Here is a 19700-nt window from a genome sequence, read left to right as displayed (position 1 = left end):
TAGGTGTCCTAGAAAGCCCCTGAGGTCAGGGGAGTTGTGTGTGATGGGAAGGGGTCCCTGGAAGCTGGCAAGCTCTTCAGGCCTGTGGGAAAGGCGTCTCTATGCGGAGTCAAGTACGACAGACTACAGAAGTTCACTGAGGATTAGCAGTTGCCTGAAGAGTGACTTTAAACAGTAGGTGGCCGTTAGGCCAACAGGTTTCAATGTGAGCAGTGCCCTCCCCAGCAGAGGGACTAAACTTGTCCCAGTAAACTCAAGCTACAAAGGGTGCTCTAGACCAGCTGTTCTCACCCTTTCTAATGCTGTGACCGACCCTTTAATACAGTTCCTCCTGCCGTGACCCCCAACCATAAAATTACTTTGTTGCTACTTCATAACTAATTTTCCTACTGTTATGAATCGTAAAGATCTGTGGTTTCCGATGGCCCTAGGTGACCCCGTGAAAGGGCTGTCTGGCCCCCAGGTTAGAACCACTGCTTTAGACAGCACGGCCTTCCATGCTGTCCTTCCTGTCCAGAGCCTTGGTGGACAGTGGCCCCCACCAGTTACCTCGGCAGGTCTACCATGCACCCTGGCTTTGCAGGAGGCTCTGGGGCTGGGGACTAAGGCAAGAACTATAGCTGTTGAGTACTGCTTTATTTTTATTTGACCTGGTTTTTCCAAGTCATACGGAAGAATACACTTGAAGCCCAGCTAGGGAGGGTCTCTGAAGTCAGAGGGCCCTCTTCAGGGTGTACTGCCCAATTCTCCCTGGGTATCTGGGTGGCAAGGAATCTATCTGATGGTCAAACAGCGTTGTATGAGATCCCTGTGATGTCAGCTCTTCTGTGCCTTGTCTCAGAGGAACAACCAGCTTGAGACACTCATGAGTGCTGGGCCACTGAGCTTCCCCCAAAAGTGTGTGAACTGGTCCTAATGCAATGTGTTTCTCAGCCAAGTTTGGAGGAGAGAGGACTGGTGTTCTGGTACAAGTAGCAGAAGCAGACAGTGGCCTGGTGTGCCCCCTTTCCCAGGAAATGTCCCTGAACTCTGGCAGGAGGCCAGGGCAGTTGTGAGCACAGCCAGGGAGCATCCTATAGTAGTTCAGTTACCTAAAGCTGTGCTAGTAGAGGGCTTAAAACTACAGGCCTTTACTCACAGTTGGAGACAGAAGTCTGAGACCAAGCTTGCTACAGAGGTTCAAGTTGAGGATCCTTCCTTGCCTCTGGCTTCTGATGTTGGTCTGTAGTCTGATATTTCTTGGCTTACAGAAGGATGCCAGTCAGATGGTACTTTTCCCTGTGTCTTTGTATTTGTTCCCATGTACATGTCTGCCTGTATCCAAGTTCCCCCTTTCGAAAGTTTACCTGTCGTACAATTTGAGCTTACCTGACTTTAACCTAGTTGCCCTTAATCCCACCTCAATATGGTCGGTCACTTTCTGTAGTACCAAGGTTGCCAACTGAAGCATCTCTTGCTTGGGTATACAGCTCAATCTGACACCCTCTCCTAGGTGCTTGACCACCCTGGAGGCTCCCATCTCATTTGTTCTATCTGTTCTCCACCAGAACCGGGTGGTGGGCCGGCCTAAGGGCAAGCTGGGCCCGGCCTCAGCAGTGAAGTTGGCCGCCAACCGGACAACAGCAGGGGCTCGCCGGCGCCGGACGCGATGCCGCAAGTGCGAGGCCTGCCTGCGGACCGAGTGTGGAGAGTGCCACTTCTGCAAGGACATGAAGAAGTTTGGGGGCCCCGGACGCATGAAGCAGAGCTGCATCATGCGGCAGTGCATCGCGGTGAGTGCACAGGAGGCATGGGTAGGGGCTCTTCCCTGCAGGGCTCTGGACCTCCCTGCTTCCAGCTGGCTGCTCTGTCCTGCCCTAGAGGAGCTCCTTGTGGGATGAGGGAGTTCAGGTGATGCTCTTTGCAGCCGCCCTTGATTGTACTGGGGTAGGGTAGCCTTGCCATGGGTCAGGCTCCGATTTGTCATCTGGTGGTCTGTAACTCTTCCCTTCTTGAAATGACTGAGTACTTTGAAGTCCCTCTTATTAAAGAGGTCAGGGCAGCCTGTCTTGACTGTGACACTGTTGCCAACATTTATGGTCCAGTTCATATGATTGTGGGCCCTTCCTTCCTGTCCTTTCATAGATAGAAGTTTGGGTGGAAGGTCAGTTTTGTTCTAGACAAGGAAGACTGATATATGGCATGGGGGAGCTGGGCCCATGGAGAGCTTGGCCAACCCTTCAGACACCTCACACTACTTTGGCAGTGCTGGGGTTCAATTTTAGTTCCTTCCTCCACACATTCTCAGACTTTGCCTTCCCTGAGGCACTGCTCCCTGGGGGCCCAGTGGTCTTCCTCCTACCCCACTGAAAAGCTGGCTTAGCTGGAGTAACCAGATTCCTCCACCCTGGGGAACTGGTCCATGAGTCCATCACGGTATTGGGTGAGTGAGCTTTTTCTCCCAGAATGCTGCTGCCCGCCCCCATTGGACACCTCCCTTTCTCCCTGTGCATATACTGTCTTCTTGTTTATTACTGTGGTTAAAAAAAAAAAAATACACAACCTAAAATTTGCCAACTTGGCTGTTTTTAAGCATATGGCACACCAGTGCTAATTTTGTGCACATCTGTGCTGCTGATCTAGAGGGCATTTCCATCTTCCAAACCAAAACTCCAGCCATTTTCCAACTTCCTAGAAACCGCAACAACAACATTTTCAGTTTCTAAGAGTTTAACCACTGTAGTTAGAGTGTGTGTGTGTGTGTGTGTGTGTGTGTGTGTGAGAGAGAGAGAGAGAGAGAGAGAGAGAGAGAGAGAGAGAGAGAGAGAGAAGAAATGGGACAGTGTTTGTCATTTTATGAGTAGTTTATTTTACTTAGCATAATATGCTCAAAGATACAGTTGTCATGCGTGACAGAATTGTTTTCATTTAAAATGTTGTATGTATGTTTGTTTATTGTGCCACGGTGTTGCTTTGTAGCCCTGCTGGCATGAAACTCACGACAGTCCTCCTGCATCAGCCTCCCACATGCTGGGGTGATAGGTGTGTGCCACCACACCTGGCTCAGAAATTTGTTAATGCTGAGTAATATTAGATCTATAATGTTACATTAAATGTATATCATACCTTTTTTGGTTTTTCTTCTGAGTGTAGATATTCGAGTGGTTTCTACCTCATGCCTCCTCTGAGTAACACCGCAGTGAACAGGAAAGCCTTTTTGAGATCTGGCCTCTGTGGGCAGAAGTGCAACTGTTGGATCATAATTCTGTTTTTAGTTTTTGAGTGATTTCCATAGTGGTGAGTTAATTTCACATTGAATGAGAAGTACAGAGATTCCATTTCTCTGTATCTTTGGCCACATTATTTTCTTACACTAATCAGTATTGCCCTAATGATGATTGATGTTGAACACCTTTTCATTGTACATCTTTCAAGTTCTTCGCCCATCCTTCAGTTGGATTTTTTTGGTTTTTGGTCTTTTGTTTTGATGAGTTGTAGAAATTCTTTATATATTCTGAATATTATCCCTCAAAATCAAGTGCAAATGTTTTTGTTGTTTTGGGGGTGTTTTTTTAGATTTATTTACTTTGTTTTAGATGTATGACTGTTTTGCCAGCATGTGTACACAGCATATGCATGAATTGTAGGAGTGTTTTGCCTGTGTGTATATCTGTGCACCACTGTGTATGCCTGATGCCCACCGAGGCCACAGCATCAGGTATCAGGTCCTCTGAGACTGGAGGTACAGGTAGAGCTGTATAGAGACCTGTCTTTTTTTTTAAAAAAGAAAAGAAAAAAAAGCCTTTGTGAAATAGACAGAAAGAAGGTTGTGGGATGAGGGGACATCGGCCACCTTGGTATTCCGGAAAATGGAGACAACTCGCTAAAATCCAAGGAAAAGTTGTGTCCCAGTCTTACCGGAAGCAGCAAAAGCTGGGTTTGGAGGACAGAAAAGACAGGAAGGACCTGATGAGGGGAGCAAGGTCAGGGAGACTGCACAGGGAATTGTCAGTCTGGGAGTGGGTCGGGGCATGTAAAACAAGGAGCTCGGCCATGGCTTCGAGAGGATAGGGGCAGGCGTGGTGGGAACAGCCAGAGAAGCAAGAGGAAGGACTGAGGTGAAGCTACTCCGAGATCCTGGCATGGAGTTGGGCTTGGGCGGCAAGGGGAGTGTCTGTAAGAAGCCACCTGGAGACAGGGAGCCTAAAGGATGAAGACGCCATACATCAAAAGAAGGGCCGGAAAAGGGGGCGGGGCACGTGGGTCACAGGCAGGTAAAGGGAACGGGTAGAGGAAGACTAACCCTCAGAGAGGCTGAGGCAGGATTGACAAAAGTGTGCGGCCAGCCTGTTCTGAACGAAGCAGTTGCCAAAGCAGACTGGACTACAGAATGCAGTGTCTTGGGGGATGTTTAGCCAGTTTAAGAAGCTATGTGGGGATAGAGAAAGCAGGAGACAAGAGTCTTCCTGCTAACAAGGCCGTGCAAGGAGGCACCCAGTCAGGCATCTACAGAGATAAGATGGCTCCTCCCACAGGTTTCCCAGGTCTTTCTACTTGTACAAAGGTACTAGTCACAGGTCACTTCCAGCTGTGCCAAGGTCTAGGTGACACTGTTCTCAAAACCACAGTCAGACTCCTTAAAATTGTGGGTTGCTGTTTGTTTTTGAGATAAGGTCTCTCTGTGTAGCATTGGCTGGCCTCAAACTCATTGTAGCCTGTGGTCTTAAGAAATTATAAGGACCCCAGAAAACTATTATCTGTGTTATTTGTTTACTAGTACTATATTTGAAATTACAATTGAGAACTAAAAAATGTTTTAAGTTCATTTTACAAGTAAGCATGTTCATAAATGGCATGTTTTTATGAGTGCCAATTCTATATTTTCAAAATTAAAAGTAATTAGAGAGGGGAAAGAGTGGCATTGTCTCATGTTTCTATAAATCTCTTGTATCTGGCTTATTAAGGCTTGTATTTTCATATCTGCTTCTATATACCACCTGTTAGATATTTCGGATGGCAGATGAGGAAATCCAGCCTCCCACAGATAGTTGGGCAAGGGAGGAACATGGCAATAACTTCTGCCCATAAGCCTGGATCCTTTCAAGCCTTCAGAATCCCATAGGTGGCAGCTTCTTTTATTTATTTTTTATTTGTTTATTGCTTTTCGAGACAGAGTTTCTCTTTGTAGCCTTGGCTGTCCTTGAACTAGTTTTGCTTTGTACACCAGGCAATCTCCTGCCTCTGCCTCCTCAGAGCTGGGACTGAAGGCATGGGCCACCACCACCCTTTAGCAGCTTCTTAAAGTTGGTTGCAAAATGGAATCTGAAACTGTATCCGTCCGCTTTCTATGCTGTTACATTAAAAGTTGTCTTGCCCTTGCTCCTCCAGTTATGTTCTAACATTACACACTGGCCACTGAGGCCGAGTTTCCAAAAGATTGCAGCATACCCTACGCAGGTACACATAATCACCTTTGATAGTATTACCATCATTCTGATAAGAAAACCTGTTCCTGGCCATGGAAAGACTACCAGATGACGGAAAAATTCATTTGCTTTTAGATTCTTGAATTTTGTAATTTGTACCAATTGGTAGTTTTCTTTTTGCCAATGACAGGATCACGTTTTAAGTCTTCAAGAAAATGTAATAGCAGCTACTGGTTTTTCTACTCTTGCAAATACAAATTTTGTTCTAAGCCAGACATGGTAGCTCACACCATTAGTCCCGGTAATGGGAAGGCTGAAGCAGGTAGGTCATGAGTCTCCAGTTAACCTGGGCTACAGTGTGAAACCCTGACTCGAGACAGACAGACAGACAGACAGATGATAGGTAGATGTAGGTAGGTAGGTAGGTAGATAGATAGATAGATGAGACAAAAATAAAATAAAAGATGTCCTGTGGAGAACCTGGTGGTCAGTTGAGCTCACAAGTTAGTCACATGTACTTTTCCTTTAATAACGGTCCCTCAGCATGGGGAAGTATTTTGTGCATACTTCCTGTGTGAAAAGGAAGTGTGTTGAAGAGTTGAGGTTTTCATGAAGGTAATAATCAAAGACATTAAGTGGAACTGATGATCTTTTCAGTGTGCATGTGGTCCTGGAGTGACTAGTTGCCTAGATGGCAAGACCTGGCCTCGAGTCCTGAGGACCCAACGGTTTCACCCACCCATGCTTTCGTACTGCTGCTGCAGAAGGCAGTCGAGTCTTGCTCTTATTATGACCCCACAGCCCTCTTTTGAGGTCTTGGAAACAAAGGCTGTTGATTGTGCCCTGATACCAATGATAAGATGAACTTCAGCCCTCTGTGGACATACTTCTTTCTGGTCTTTTCCAAGTGGGAAGCCTTGCCTGACTCTATACTTAAGTTTCTCAACATAAACAGAATATGTTCTTCATGTTGTCGGCCTCCTCCCACCAGAAGATAAGCGTGGGGTGTAAGAGGTTTTGATCTGCCTTGTTCATGGCTCTATTCTTAGTTCTTATAGAGTACCTGGCACATAGAGGTCCTGATAGAATGTAAACAGATTAATCAATTCGCTTGGAGCAGCTTTCTGACTCTTGACAGGCCCAGTCTCCAGTGGGGTCTGTCTTCACTCCCTGCTGACTTGAATGTTTCTTGGGTCCTCAGCCAGTGCTGCCCCACACCGCCGTGTGCCTTGTGTGTGGCGAGGCAGGGAAGGAGGACACAGTGGAAGAGGAAGAAGGCAAGTTTAACCTCATGCTCATGGAGTGCTCCATCTGCAACGAGATCATCCACCCTGGGTGCCTGAAGGTAGCTTCCCTAGGGGCCCTGAACCACCACACCCCAATCCTCTGCTTCAGGGCCTGATGCTTACGACGTGGCAGCTAGGTTCCCTCCCTAGAGACTGCTGCTCAGGGTGAGGATATATAGGTGGCATGCTGAATTCCTAGAGGACCCTCAGTTCTAGGGTATTCTGTGTCAGGTGATAAGCCCAAGGCAGGAAGAGTTTAGAGTAGTGTCCTAAGTGAATAAATGAAATTCATTCTGAACACCCAGTACCTTAGAACTACAGCAGGATCCACAGCATCTCAGTAGACAGAAAGAAAGGATCCTGACTCCTGGCTTCTGGAAGAAAACGGTCTGAGCCAGGGAGGGTGGATCCTGAGCAATAGGTGGTTTCTCGACTGCGCCTCTGCACCAGGAACCGGTTCCTGTGATATGCTAGGACAGGACTGCCTTCTGGGTGACCTCTGTGTCTGCCTGGCTCAGGTGGCTGGTTCCACCTTGGAAAGGAAGCAACCATTCTATGCTGGCACGTCTCTATCCCAGAATACATTCATATCTGTGGGCTGCAAGGGTGAGGGCCTTTGTTTTGGCCCTTCTTCCCTCATCATACCCACCTGATGGGGGTGCTGTGCCATCCATAGCTTTGGAAACCAGCCTTTCCTGGTAGTTACTGCTTCACTATTTCTCCTGTGCTCAGCTAAGGTAAATAACACAACCACGTGGTGGATCCTTTTGGCTAGACACAGATGGACGTGGCTTTGGGGGAGGGGTTGGGAATGCTGAGGCAGACGGGGCCTTGAAGAGACCTTGTATCCTTGTGGAGCCTCTGCGCACCCTTCCCTGCCCGCTGAGTCCTGTCCTGTCCTTTCAGATTAAGGAATCAGAGGGTGTGGTCAACGATGAGCTTCCCAACTGCTGGGAGTGTCCAAAGTGTAACCATGCTGGCAAGACCGGGAAAGTGAGTGCGGACTCCAGTCACTGGTTGGGTTGGGTTGGCAGAAAGGGACGGGCTGGGCCTTGCCAGGACCAGCCTGTCCCCAGTTGTCAGTCAGGTGGGGTGTGGCAGGCTGGGAGAGGAAGAGCAAGTTCAAAGATATATAGTTGGATTGTTCTTCTCTCTTTTTGGCCTACAAGCAAAAGCGTGGCCCTGGCTTTAAGTATGCCTCCAACCTGCCCGGCTCCCTGCTCAAGGAGCAGAAGATGAACCGGGACAACAAGGAAGGGCAGGAGCCTGCCAAGCGGAGGAGTGAGTGTGAAGAGGCTCCCCGACGCAGGTCGGACGAGCACCCCAAGAAGGTGCCCGCAGATAGCATCCTACGCCGGAAGTCTGATGATGTGCACCTAAGGAGGAAGCGGAAATATGAGAAGCCCCAAGAGCTGAGTGGGCGCAAGCGAGTACGAACTGGGAGGCCCTGGGCAGCAGAAGGGTGGTGTGGCTGGTCTGAGGTGTGGGGTGGAGGGGGGACCAGGGAAGGGTAATGGGTAGAACTCGGGATCCTGGCCTCTTAAGAGCTGCCCTGAGCAGGTCACCCAACTCCTGAGAGCCTGGCCCAAAAGAAAGAGAAAAACCAGCGAAGTCACTCCTCTTCCCACCCCCTTTAGGCCTCGACGCTTCAAACGTCCCCCGGTTCCTCTCACTTCTCGCCGAGGCCCCCTCTAGGCAGCAGTCTCAGCCCTTGGTGGAGATCCAGTCTCACTTACTTCCAGCAGCAGGTGCTCCCACGCCCCGCCCTCCCGAGGCCCTGGGGACTTGCGAGTCCAGGCTCTCCTCCCCTCCCCACCCCCCAGAACCCCTGGTCCATTGCTACAGATGCTCCTGTAGCCTGGCCCCAAGTCGGCAGCGGGCCTGAGAAGCTCTCTCTGTGAGGTAGAGAAGCCTCTGTTGGTTGGGGAAGCGGAGGCTGGGAAGATCCTGGTGGCCCTGCTCTGCTAATGGGCCTTACTGTTAGTAGCCACAAGGTGGCGCCGGGAGACGCTCCCGGCAGGGCCTGGCTAGGGATGCCTCCTGCCTGGGCTCCAGCTCTGGGCTCCCTTAGCCATGGCTGTGTTAATGGGCAACTGCCATCTCTGGTCTCTCTCAGGTGGGAGGTCAGCTGGGTGGGAACGGTTGACTGTCCTCTATTATTTCTACCATTCTCTGGGAAAGCAGCAGGCAGAACTATGCTGTCTTTAGTCAGATGTGAAGGACATGGCTTTGTGGGGAAGATGTCCTAGCCCTTGCTGAAGAGACTGGGCTCACGGTGTGGTGGGGTGGAAAGGGGACCATATTCCTCCAGCCCAGGAGCAAACTCTGTATCCTTTCTTCCCTATGACAGCTAAAACCTGGCAAAGAAGATAAACTTTTCAGGAAAAAGGTACCGTCTTCCCCTCCCTCATGTACCTGCTGTTAGAGCTGTAGGCAACACCGTGGTGGCCCTTGTATATTCCATGATAGGCTTGGGAAGTCTGGGGTGGGCGATACCCTGAACTGCATGGGTTAATCACAAAGCCACCCATCCTCACCCCTCCCTGTCTCCCGCAGCGGCGGTCCTGGAAGAACGCTGAGGATCGGTTGGCACTGGCCAACAAACCCCTTCGGCGCTTCAAGCAGGAACCAGAGGACGATCTGCCTGAGGCACCTCCTAAGACCCGGGAGAGTGACCAGTCCCGTTCCAGCTCACCCACCGCTGGGCCCAGTACTGAAGGGGCTGAAGGCCCAGAAGAGAAGAAAAAGGTGAAGATGCGCCGGAAACGGCGGCTTCCCAACAAGGAGCTGAGCAAAGAGCTAAGCAAGGAGCTCAACCACGAGATCCAAAAGACAGAGAGTACCTTGGCCCACGAGAACCACCAGCCCATCAAGTCGGAGCCCGAGAGTGAGAACGAGGAGCCAAAGAGGCCCCTGAGCCACTGCGAGCGCCCCCACCGCTTCAGCAAGGGGCTCAACGGCACCCCTCGGGAGCTGCGGCACCCACTGGGACCTGGACTGCGCAGCCCACCTCGTGTTATCTCCCGGCCCCCATCCTCTGCGTCCCCACCTAAGTGCATCCAGATGGAGCGTCATGTGATCCGGCCGCCACCCATCAGCCCCCCACCTGACTCGCTGCCCCTTGATGATGGAGCAGCCCATGTCATGCACAGGGAGGTGTGGATGGCAGTCTTCAGCTACCTCAGCCACCAAGACCTGTGTGTCTGCATGCGGGTCTGCAGAACCTGGAACCGCTGGTGAGGGACAGCCCTGTGTAGGTAGTGCTTAGGTTGGTGCTCAGGGTAGTCCATGGCAGCATATATTGCTTGAGTTGCTTATAGAGATGGGTTTCCTGTTACAGAGGTCCAGTCTCAGGAGGATAGAATATGGAAAACGAAGGACCACATGGAGTTCCTTGTCTAGATTTAGCTAAAGTTGAGTGTCAGTGACCAGTACTCACTAATTTCAGCCTGACATTTTCTAGATTTCTAGTTTTAGCTGAGTTTCTGACCCTCCCTCATGAATAGGAGGATCCAGGGCCTCCACAGGGGTTGTTAGGAGCCGTGGTAAGGCCCAGGAGTCTTTATGGAGAGTACATGCTGGCATCTTCTATGTAGCCGTGTGGCCATCAACAGAGGTGCCCAAATGTGGGCAGGGTGGATGCTAAGTAGATTGCAGAGGGCTGAATCTTAAAGGACCTTTCTCCTGGAGATGGCATGTGGGGAAGAGTTACCGTAGCCACGCAGGGTTCTCCAGGTGAGCTGCTGACTGACGCTGTGTTCCCTGCCTGGCCTGGCTCTCAGGTGCTGCGATAAGCGGTTGTGGACCCGCATTGACCTGAACCACTGCAAGTCCATCACGCCCCTGATGCTGAGTGGCATCATCCGGCGACAGCCTGTCTCCCTTGACCTCAGCTGGACCAATATCTCCAAGAAGCAGCTGAGTTGGCTCATCAACCGGTTGCCTGGTAAGCTTTAGTTGAGGATCCCAGATGTGCAGCCATGATGGCCTGGATTGTTTCTCTTGCCTCATCCTCTCCTGTCACCTCCCAGGGCTCCGAGACTTGGTGCTGTCAGGCTGCTCATGGATTGCTGTCTCAGCCCTCTGTAGCTCCAGTTGTCCATTGCTCCGGACCCTGGATGTCCAGTGGGTAGAAGGACTGAAGGATGCCCAGATGCGGGATCTCCTGTCCCCACCCACGGACAACAGGCCAGGTGAGTTGCCAGGCTGGAGCTGTACCCTAAGGCGTCTGTCTGTCTGTCTGTCTGTCTGGTGGAGGTGGCAGGACTGAGGTGCCCGTTCTGGTTTGGAGCACACGACCCTTCCAGCCCTCCTCCCGTGTGGTCTGTGTCCTCAGCTTTGCTGTCTGCTGGAACACCTGGGGTAGAGAAGTCTCAGCTTGCTTTGGGGGTGAGTGGGGTGGGTTTTGTTTTTTGGTTTTTTTTTTTTTTTTTTTTTTTCCGAGACAGGGTTTCTCTGTGTAGTTTTGGTGCCTGTTCTGGATCTCGCTCTGTAGCCCAGGCTGGCCTCCAACTCACAGAGATCCGCCTGGCTCTGCCTCCCGAGTGCTGGGATTAAAGGTGTGCACCACCACCGCCCAGCCGGGTATGAGTGTTTTAAGGAAAGGTAAATTTTCCTCTGCTTATACGGTCTCCAGTCCTGGGGCTGTCCCAGAGTCTAACTGCTTCTTTGTTACCTTAATCTTCATTGGCTTTAATCTTCTCTTCTAAGGCTTCAGGATTAGGGTGGTTGAGTGAGGTCTCAAAGCATAGTATGTTCCTAGGTCAGCTGCCTGGGTCACCCGCACACCGCCACCCCCAGCCAAAGCTTAAAGGGTACATGTATGCAGTAACGACAGACAAGGGCAGTGGGCTAGAATAAAGTGTAGTCTTACCAACCACAGCTTGAAGACCGGTCCTCCAACCGTGTTTATGAATTCTGATTTTTAATGCTAAAATTCTGGCTTAGGGTAGGGTATGCTTCATGACTATGGAATCGAGTTGCGCCCATCTAGCAGGGGGCCTTTTCAAGTAACATCCACAGTAGAACTTGATTTCTCTGTTCAGGCTGATGGATTACTTCTCTCCTATCTGCCCCAACAGGTCAGATGGACAATCGGAGCAAGCTCCGGAACATTGTAGAACTGCGCCTAGCTGGCCTGGACATCACAGATGCCTCCCTGCGGCTCATTATCCGCCATATGCCCCTGCTCTCCAAGCTCCACCTCAGTTACTGTAACCACGTCACTGATCAGTCCATCAACCTGCTCACTGCAGTCGGCACTACCACCCGAGACTCTCTGACAGAGATCAACCTATCAGGTGAGGTGGGAATCCCAGCATGTGAGGCACAGCTGGGCACTGGATGTTTATCAAGAACTACTGTCTAGCTGGGCAGCAGTGGATGTGCATGCCTTTAATCCCAGCACTTCGGAGACAGAGGCAGGTGGATTTCTGTAAGTTCGAGGCCAGCCTGGTCTGTAAAGCAAGTTCTAGGACACCAAGGCTACACAGAAAAACCGTCTTAATAAATAAGTAAATAAAAAGAGAAAAAAACACAAAAAGCTATTGACTAGTCACAGTGCTTGGAATACAAGTGATTGAGACAACCAAATGTAGAGAGGAAGTTACTATTAAAATTGTAGTGATTCCTATCAAAAAACAGAGCTAACATCAGTGAGAGTATGTAACAGTGGTTCCTGATCCAAACTATAGTCTGGGGACATCTCCTAGGTGGTAAGAGACAAGCTCATGCCTGCAGCCAGAAGGTGGGCAACAGCCTTGGGCTGGGAGTCATGAGCCACTGAATACAGGGGTTGACTACTGGACTAGCAGAAACTGTATTTCTGCCTGTGTTGCCATGTCTTGTGTGTGTCCCTAATGACCTTTCTGTCAAGGAGTCTGTTAGAAATGAAATCCTAGAGATAGTTCACGGTTTCTGTCTGTCACACTGCGGAATCCTCATTCTTTCCATTGTTCTGTGGCTGGAGTTGGTTCTGAAAGTTCTGGATCTTGGTTATGTTATGCCCAGATCGCAGGGACCCCCCAAAAGTCCACCACGGAGACTGAATCCTGCATATAAAAGCAAAGAGCCTTTATTTCAAGCTCTGAGCTTGGTCTCTGTCTGTCTGTCCAGTGCAGCAGTGAGAGCAGAGAGCCCTGAGCCCAGGCAGTGTGGGATTTTTATCATAGCAGAGGTTGGGCTGAGGGGATTTCCAGGGTCCAGGACCCTGATTGGCTGACAATTGTCTAGGGATATCTGTAAAACAAAAAATAGGTGTGTGCTAGACTCAAGGACATCTGTCCACCTTATCTAATGGTTGGAATGTTTGAGATGTTAGGTACTTCTCATCCCCGGGTGGTACGCTTAAGGCTTTTCCTGCATCTGGGTATTGCCTGCCAGTAAGCCTGTCACAGAAGCTGTGTCTAGGTCCCTAAGCCTGTCATGGCTGCTGTGTGGTCAAGCTGTTTTGGGGCCCTTCAGAGTTACACATATAGTAAGGTGGACAGTGGCAAGTCCACTTGTCCTTCGTTCAGTTAACAGTGTTTCCTGGTAGCTTAGGATAGCCTGGATTGGAATTGTTTTACATTTATGTGAGACAAAATAAATAAAAGGGAGAAAGTTGCTCTTCAAGAAATGGATCCCCTCGCGGGGCGGTGGTGGCACACACCTTTAATTCCAGCACTCAGGAAGCAGAGCCAGGCAGATCTCTGTGAGTTGGAGGCCAGCCTGGGCTACAGAGCGAGATCCAGGACAGGCACCAAAACTACACAGAGAAACCCTGTCTCAAAAAAACAAAACAAAGCAAAAAAATGGATCCCCTCACCTCACTAAAATTACATTTTAACACAACTGCATTATGATCTGCGGTTAGGGCTCCCGTTATTTCATTGTTTACCTGTCTTTACATCCATATCCATGCCACACACCAGGTGGAACAGGAGGTTTAGACAGTCTGGGGTCATTCTCTGCCTAGGGTCCTTAGATGCTATTCCTCCTCACTGTGAAGGTTTGGTGGCAGGAATCGTGCCACTAAAGGGCAAAGAGCTGTGCTGAAGTGAGATTTCACCACCATATACCAGCTCACGGCTCACTCAGTTGAGACTTGAAAGGTGATAGAGCTGTTGGCATCTGGTTCTAAGCACTTAATTATAGTAAATCTTTTCCTATGTTCTAGTTGTTATGGATGTGCAGTGCGGTTCAGGGAGTATGTGGGAGTGTTTGTGTAGATCCTCTACATTTTAATTTTCCATTACAACACACTGAGATCATCTTTTCATCTCAGTATACATATACTGCCATTCTTTTTTTTTTTTTTTTTTTTTTAAGAGAATGTATCATTGCCCAAAGTACCCAGAAGATGGAGACAGTAGGATCTAAATTTTAGTCCTTTGCTACACTACAAGTTCAAGATCATCCTGGGGCACAATGAGAACCTATGTCAAAACAAACAAAAAGTTAAGCCATGTCTCTGTATCTAATCTCTCCTTGTTTTGTACTTATCTCCTATTAGTATAACTGAATTAATAAATTTAAGTGCCACATGACGGCCATGTTCATGTGGCTGTAGGATCTGGCACCCAGTCGTTGCTTTTGATGCTGCATTTCATTCTATGTGTATCAGGTGCTCAGGAAGATCTGGCCTTTCTCTGATCCTTACCCCTTGGGGCAACCCGAGACCCGATCTCTTGTCCAGTTTTACATGCATGTATTATTAAATAGTGGGCATGTGCTGCCATATCTGTTCAGGTATGTCTGTACAACACAAGTTGCTAATACTGACCTTATGATCTTGTACATTTTGGTCACTAATTAAGCCAAATAATGTATTGTGAGTACACTTCCTTTCCTGCAAGACTTTTGCTAGTTAATAATTGCCTTTTTGATTTGGTTTAGCTCTGAAACAAACTGTTAGCAAAACTGAATATCCCCTACAAACTTAGTAGTCACACATTCAGTTGTTTCCACAGGCCAATGCCTTTTTCTTGTTTTTTTTCCCCACCCCCTTCTCTTCCTCTGCTATTTCTGTCAGAATTCTTGTTCTCATCTGATTGGCTGCCTGCTCTTCAAGGACCTCCCCACCATCCTTGTTCCTGTTTTGGATGCCTTCCTTCCTTGGTTCCACATTGTCCTTAGCAGTCTCTTGTTGGGTGGAGTACACAGAAAATTTTGTGTACTCATGATTGATGGTAGTTGAATATAAAGCCCTAGTTTGTAAGCCATGTTGCTTCAGAAAATGAAAGGTTTTCTCCCCTGGCTTCTAACTCCCAGAACCAGGAAGTGAAAATTAATTTACTGCTTTATCCATTAATAATCTTTTCTCTGTTTTGTAGTTGTCCTTGTCTCTAAGTGTGTGTGTGTGTGTGTGTGTGTGTGTGTGTGTGTGTGTGTGTTGGGCCCCCCTGAGCTGCAGTTACAGGAGGTGGTGAGTCACCAGGGCCTGTGCAAAGAGCAGTACACACACACACTCTTAATTGCTGAGCCTTCTCTCCAACACTCCCCTTATTTGTGTGTGTGTGTCTGTGTGATGGCAGCCAGATCTAGCGTCATGAAGATTTTCCTCCTCTATTTACATGTGCTATGTGGTGGTGGCAGCTTCTTTCTTTTGCATATAGTCATCTAGTTTTCCCAGCATCATTTGTTGAAAAGACGATTTCTTCATTGAAATGTGCTTGATACCCTTGTCAAAAATCACTGGAAGGCCCACAAGATGGCACGACCCAAGTTTCTCAGGTTTTACGCGTTGGTATGAGAGCTGACTCTCTCTGATCTCCATACGTGCACCACACACAGAGATAGTTTTTAAATCATTTAAACTATTTTAATCATCCAGATGTGGTGGCTCACACCATTAATTCTAGCACTAGGGAGACAGAGGTAGGATGATCTCTGTGAGTTTGAGGCTACCTGATCTACATAATGAGTTTCAGGACAGCCAGGGCTATGTAGAGAGACCCTGTCTCCAATAAAATAATAATAAAAATAATTATAATTCTATTACATGGTCAATAATATATTTGATAATTCATTATACAATATATAATTTTACATGTTGTATATTAATATAAATGAGAATTATTAACGATATAACAAGTTTTTTGCCTTATGTCATCATCACCATTTTGACTGCCTTAGCTTCGTAATACTATTGTAGTACAGTTTTAAACGAACCTTCAAACCCTTCAGACTACTTGGAGTCCACTACTAAATTTTAGGATGGGCTTTTCTATTTTTGCAAAACCACTTGGATTTCACATCTTTGACAGTGGCAATATCTTAATATTTTAAGTCTTCTAATCTATGAACCTGGAATGTTTTCCCATTTGTATCTCTTTTAATTTATTTTGGTAGTTTTTACCATTTTCAGTGGACAAGTCTCATTCCTTTGAATTTACTCTTTTTGGGTGCTGTTATGCATGGGCTTGTAATTGTTTCATTGCTATCATTTAGAAAAGGAGCTGGGTTTTGTGGATTTTTTATTATTTATTTTATTTTTTTTCTTTTTCATTTTGGTTTTTCAAGACAGGGTTTCTCTGTGTAATTTTGGAGCCTGTCCTGGATCTCTGAAAGACCAGGCTGACCTCAAACTCACAGAGATCCACCTGTCTCTGCATCCCGAGTGCTGGGATTACAGGTGTGCACCACCATCACTGGCTGTGAATTGATTTTTTTTTTCCTAACTTTTGTAAAATGTTTTAAGTAAAAGAGGGTTTTGGTTGTTTTGATAGAGTTGGACTCTTAAAATAATTCACTTTCAGAATTTTACTTTTTTAAAATCAACTTTAAAGTTTATGCTTATATAAAAAAACTGCACCATTTTTTTCTGTTAACCTTTTCATTATTTTTTAACCGTTAAAAAAAGCCAAGTAGCCGGGTGGTGGTGACGCATGCCTTTAATCCCAGTACTTGGGAGGCAGGGGCAGGTGGATCTCTGTGAGTTCAAAGACAGCCTGGGCTACAGAGCGATGTCCAGGACAGGCACCAAAACTACATGGAGAAACCCTGTCCCAACCACCACCGCCCCCCCAGAGTCAAGTAAAACCATCTTTAATTTATCATGAGTAGGATTTCGCTTCCATTTTCATATTTTGAATTCTTTTTTAGATTTATGTGTGTTGCATACATGTGTATCATGTGTGTGCCTGGTGCCTGAAGAAGTCAAAAAGGGTGTCAGATCTCTTAAAACTGGTGTTATAGATGGCTGTGAGTTCTGGGAACTTAACCCTGCTCTTCTTAACCACTGAGCCATCCCCACAGCCCCCATTTTTATATTGTAAACATTTTCAAACATATAAAAGAATAGCACCGGGCAGTGGTGGCACACGCCTTTAATCCCAGCACTCGGGAGGCAGAGGCAGGAGGATCTCTGTGAGTTCGAGGCCAACCTGGTCAACAGCGGAGCTCCAGGAAAGGGACCAAAACTACACAGAGAAACCCTGTCTCGAAGAAGAGAAAAAAAAAAAAAAAAGAATAGCAAATAGTGCAGTAAACATACCTGTTTGTATTAGTTGTGTGTAACAATTAGAGACCTCATAGCTCTTTCCTAAGGATGAGGATCCTGCTTACATAACTACAGTAGTACTATCACACCTAGATTAAGAATTGGGAAGAGGGGGCTGGAGAGATGGCTCAGCGGTTAAGAGCACTGGCTGTTCTTCCAGAGGTCCTGAGTTCAATTCCCAGCAACCACATGGTGGCTCACAACCATCCGTAATGAGATCTGGTGCCCTCTTCTGGCCTGCAGGTGTATATGCAGACAGAACACTGTATACATAATAAATAAATAAATCTTAAAAAAAAAAAAAAAAAAAAGAATTGGGAAGAACCAGAGACTGAAGATGAGGAAACGGACATAACTTCTCCTTCTTCCCAAGAGCCCCTCAATCATTCTAATTAGCCCCTCAGGTGTTCCCCTAAGGTGCAAAGGTCTTTTAAGTATAAATAGGACAGGAATTTTGCCAGTATTTGGGGGAAAGGTCCAACACACAATTCTGTATTTTTTCTTCATTTTTCACTGTGACTTGAGGCCCCTTGTTGACCAGCCCCTGTTCTGTTATCAGTAGTCCTTGATAAGGGACCAGGAATGTAGCTCAGTGATAAAGCACTTACTTATCACATTGAACAAGTCCCTGTCTGGATTCTATCCCAAGACCACAAACACAAACAGAACCCCCAGTTACCTTTAGAAGGCAAGAGAAACTTGTAACATTGGCTTCTAAGAAGTCGTCCATTCCTTATATTCCACTTACTTAAAAAATGTTTCCCATTCAAGGTTAGTGAACTCCATGGTATTTAGCTTGTTCACCACCAATTTTTTGTTTCCTATGAACTCCAGGTTAAGGTCATAAATTTGACTAAGTTAACCATTTTTTGGTAAGAAAATTTCCCTGTAGTAATTGTACTTTGTCTCCCTGCTATGAAAAAAACAATTGTGTTGGTCTCTAGGTAAGTTCACTGGCATGGAAATGTGGTTACAGAGTAAACACACTGGACAGAATGGCTACCCTATGTTCGCCTACCATCTTAGGAACCTTCTCCTTTTAACAGAGATGCTGTGTTCAGTTCCTTCTCCGGAGCATATCTCATTCCCCTCAAGCCCCTGCCCTGCTCTCTCCTCTCACTTCCGACTGGGGGGAGGGGAGAAGGGGCCAGTCTCTCCTTGGCCTCTCACAAGCGGCTCTCACCCAGAGGACTTCGCTGTCCAGCTGGCACACTGCTGTCTTGAGGCCATTAGGTAGGCATGCTTGTCTTGGCCCTCATCTCTGACAGCAGTGAGGCTAGCTAGCCCTTCCACATGGTTCCTCTTCTGAGGGACTTTGAGCAGGCAGCACTTGCTTTTTCGGCTCTTAGTTTAAACAACAAAAAGTCTTGCACCTGGAGCTTAAAGACCCCTCTACCTAGGGAATTGGAAAGGAAGGACCTTTCTGTGCGAGTCTCTTGGTTCTTCTTGAGCATTAAACTTCTTTACAGACTGGTACCTCACACCTTCACAGACAGGTATTGCCCTGCCAGTGGATGATCCCTGCCTGACAGCCTGTAGCTAGCCAGCTTTGATTGAGGTAATGAAGATAAATTAATATCAAAAAAGACCCAGTTCAATATGAGGCTTCACATGACATAGTGAGGGAAAAAAAATGCGTATGGAAAGTGCTTTTTATACCAGCAAAATCTATTCTCTATAAAGTGAATCAAACTTTATATAAAAGGAATGACTTTAAAGTAATTGCATATGTACATCATCATTTGCATTTTTGACTTTTGCAGTAAGATTCATAAAGCAGATTAGTAGAGCCAGGTGTGGGAATGCACATCTTCAGTTCCAGACCAGGCGGGGCTACATCGAGGCCCTGTCTCAAAAACAGCAGCGGCACCACTGAAGAGCTTGGTGGTTTGAAGCATCTTTTTATCAGAGTCCTCAGAGTCCTGCCCCCTTCAGCCTATCCCACCTCATTCATATGTCAGTGGCTCAGCACATTACTCAGCTTCCTGTGACTGTGTATGCAGAGTGCTTGGAGGCGTATCCTGTAGAGGCAAGTTCAAGCCTTTCCCCAGGCCCTGTTTTTTTATTCAAAAGTTTCGAAGTTAATACCCCGACAGGAAGATAACGATCATTTTCTCATCCATATGATCCACCCAGAAGTCATGTGTCTTGCTTGATCTCAGTTGAACACTGATTAACATTTAAGCCAGTTGATTATAGATTCAATTTTAAAACAAAGTAGGGTTAAAGAAAAGTACAGAATAATTCTAAAAATGTACAATTTTTGTCTACAGGATACGGTGAATTCTGTCTTTTTGGTGGACAAAGCCTTTCTTCAGTCCCTTCTAGAATAGTGGTCTTTGGCATAGGCTTCCTGGAGATATTCCATATTAGACTGGGGGAGGGTGGAACCCCACAAAAAAACCACCTATGGGCTGTGAAGTAGAATGCTTCCAAGATGACCTGAGGGACACCTCATCAGTCTAGTCATATTTTATCTGAGCAGTATAGTCAGTTAAGGGGACAATACTTCGGCAAACCTAACTGTAT

The 19700-nt window shown here is 47.2% G+C and overlaps 1 protein-coding gene across 4 annotated transcripts in view; it reads left to right on the top strand.

The window, feature by feature from the left end:
- Positions 1-19700, top strand: part of Kdm2b (lysine demethylase 2B) — a 124896-nt gene that overhangs the window by 104145 nt on the left and 1051 nt on the right. For 3 of the 4 annotated variants that reach the window (XM_059249131.1, XM_059249129.1, XM_059249130.1), the window contains 10 exons: positions 1548-1772; positions 6607-6750; positions 7598-7684; positions 7861-8121; positions 8329-8439; positions 9042-9080; positions 9248-9927; positions 10474-10637; positions 10723-10884; positions 11773-11991. In XM_059249131.1, coding sequence (XP_059105114.1) covers positions 1548-1772; positions 6607-6750; positions 7598-7684; positions 7861-8121; positions 8329-8439; positions 9042-9080; positions 9248-9927; positions 10474-10637; positions 10723-10884; positions 11773-11991 — 2092 coding nt within the window. Of the gene's footprint in view, positions 1-1547; positions 1773-6606; positions 6751-7597; positions 7685-7860; positions 8122-8328; positions 8440-9041; positions 9081-9247; positions 9928-10473; positions 10638-10722; positions 10885-11772; positions 11992-18934; positions 19626-19700 lie in introns of those variants that run through there. The other variant, XM_059249128.1, reaches the window with a different exon arrangement.

This window comes from Peromyscus eremicus, chromosome 23, assembly GCF_949786415.1.
Source record: "Peromyscus eremicus chromosome 23, PerEre_H2_v1, whole genome shotgun sequence".
NCBI classification, from domain to species: domain Eukaryota; kingdom Metazoa; phylum Chordata; class Mammalia; order Rodentia; family Cricetidae; genus Peromyscus; species Peromyscus eremicus.
The sequence above is the reverse complement of the archived record's forward strand: the minus strand, read 5'-3'. Positions and strand labels throughout refer to the sequence as shown.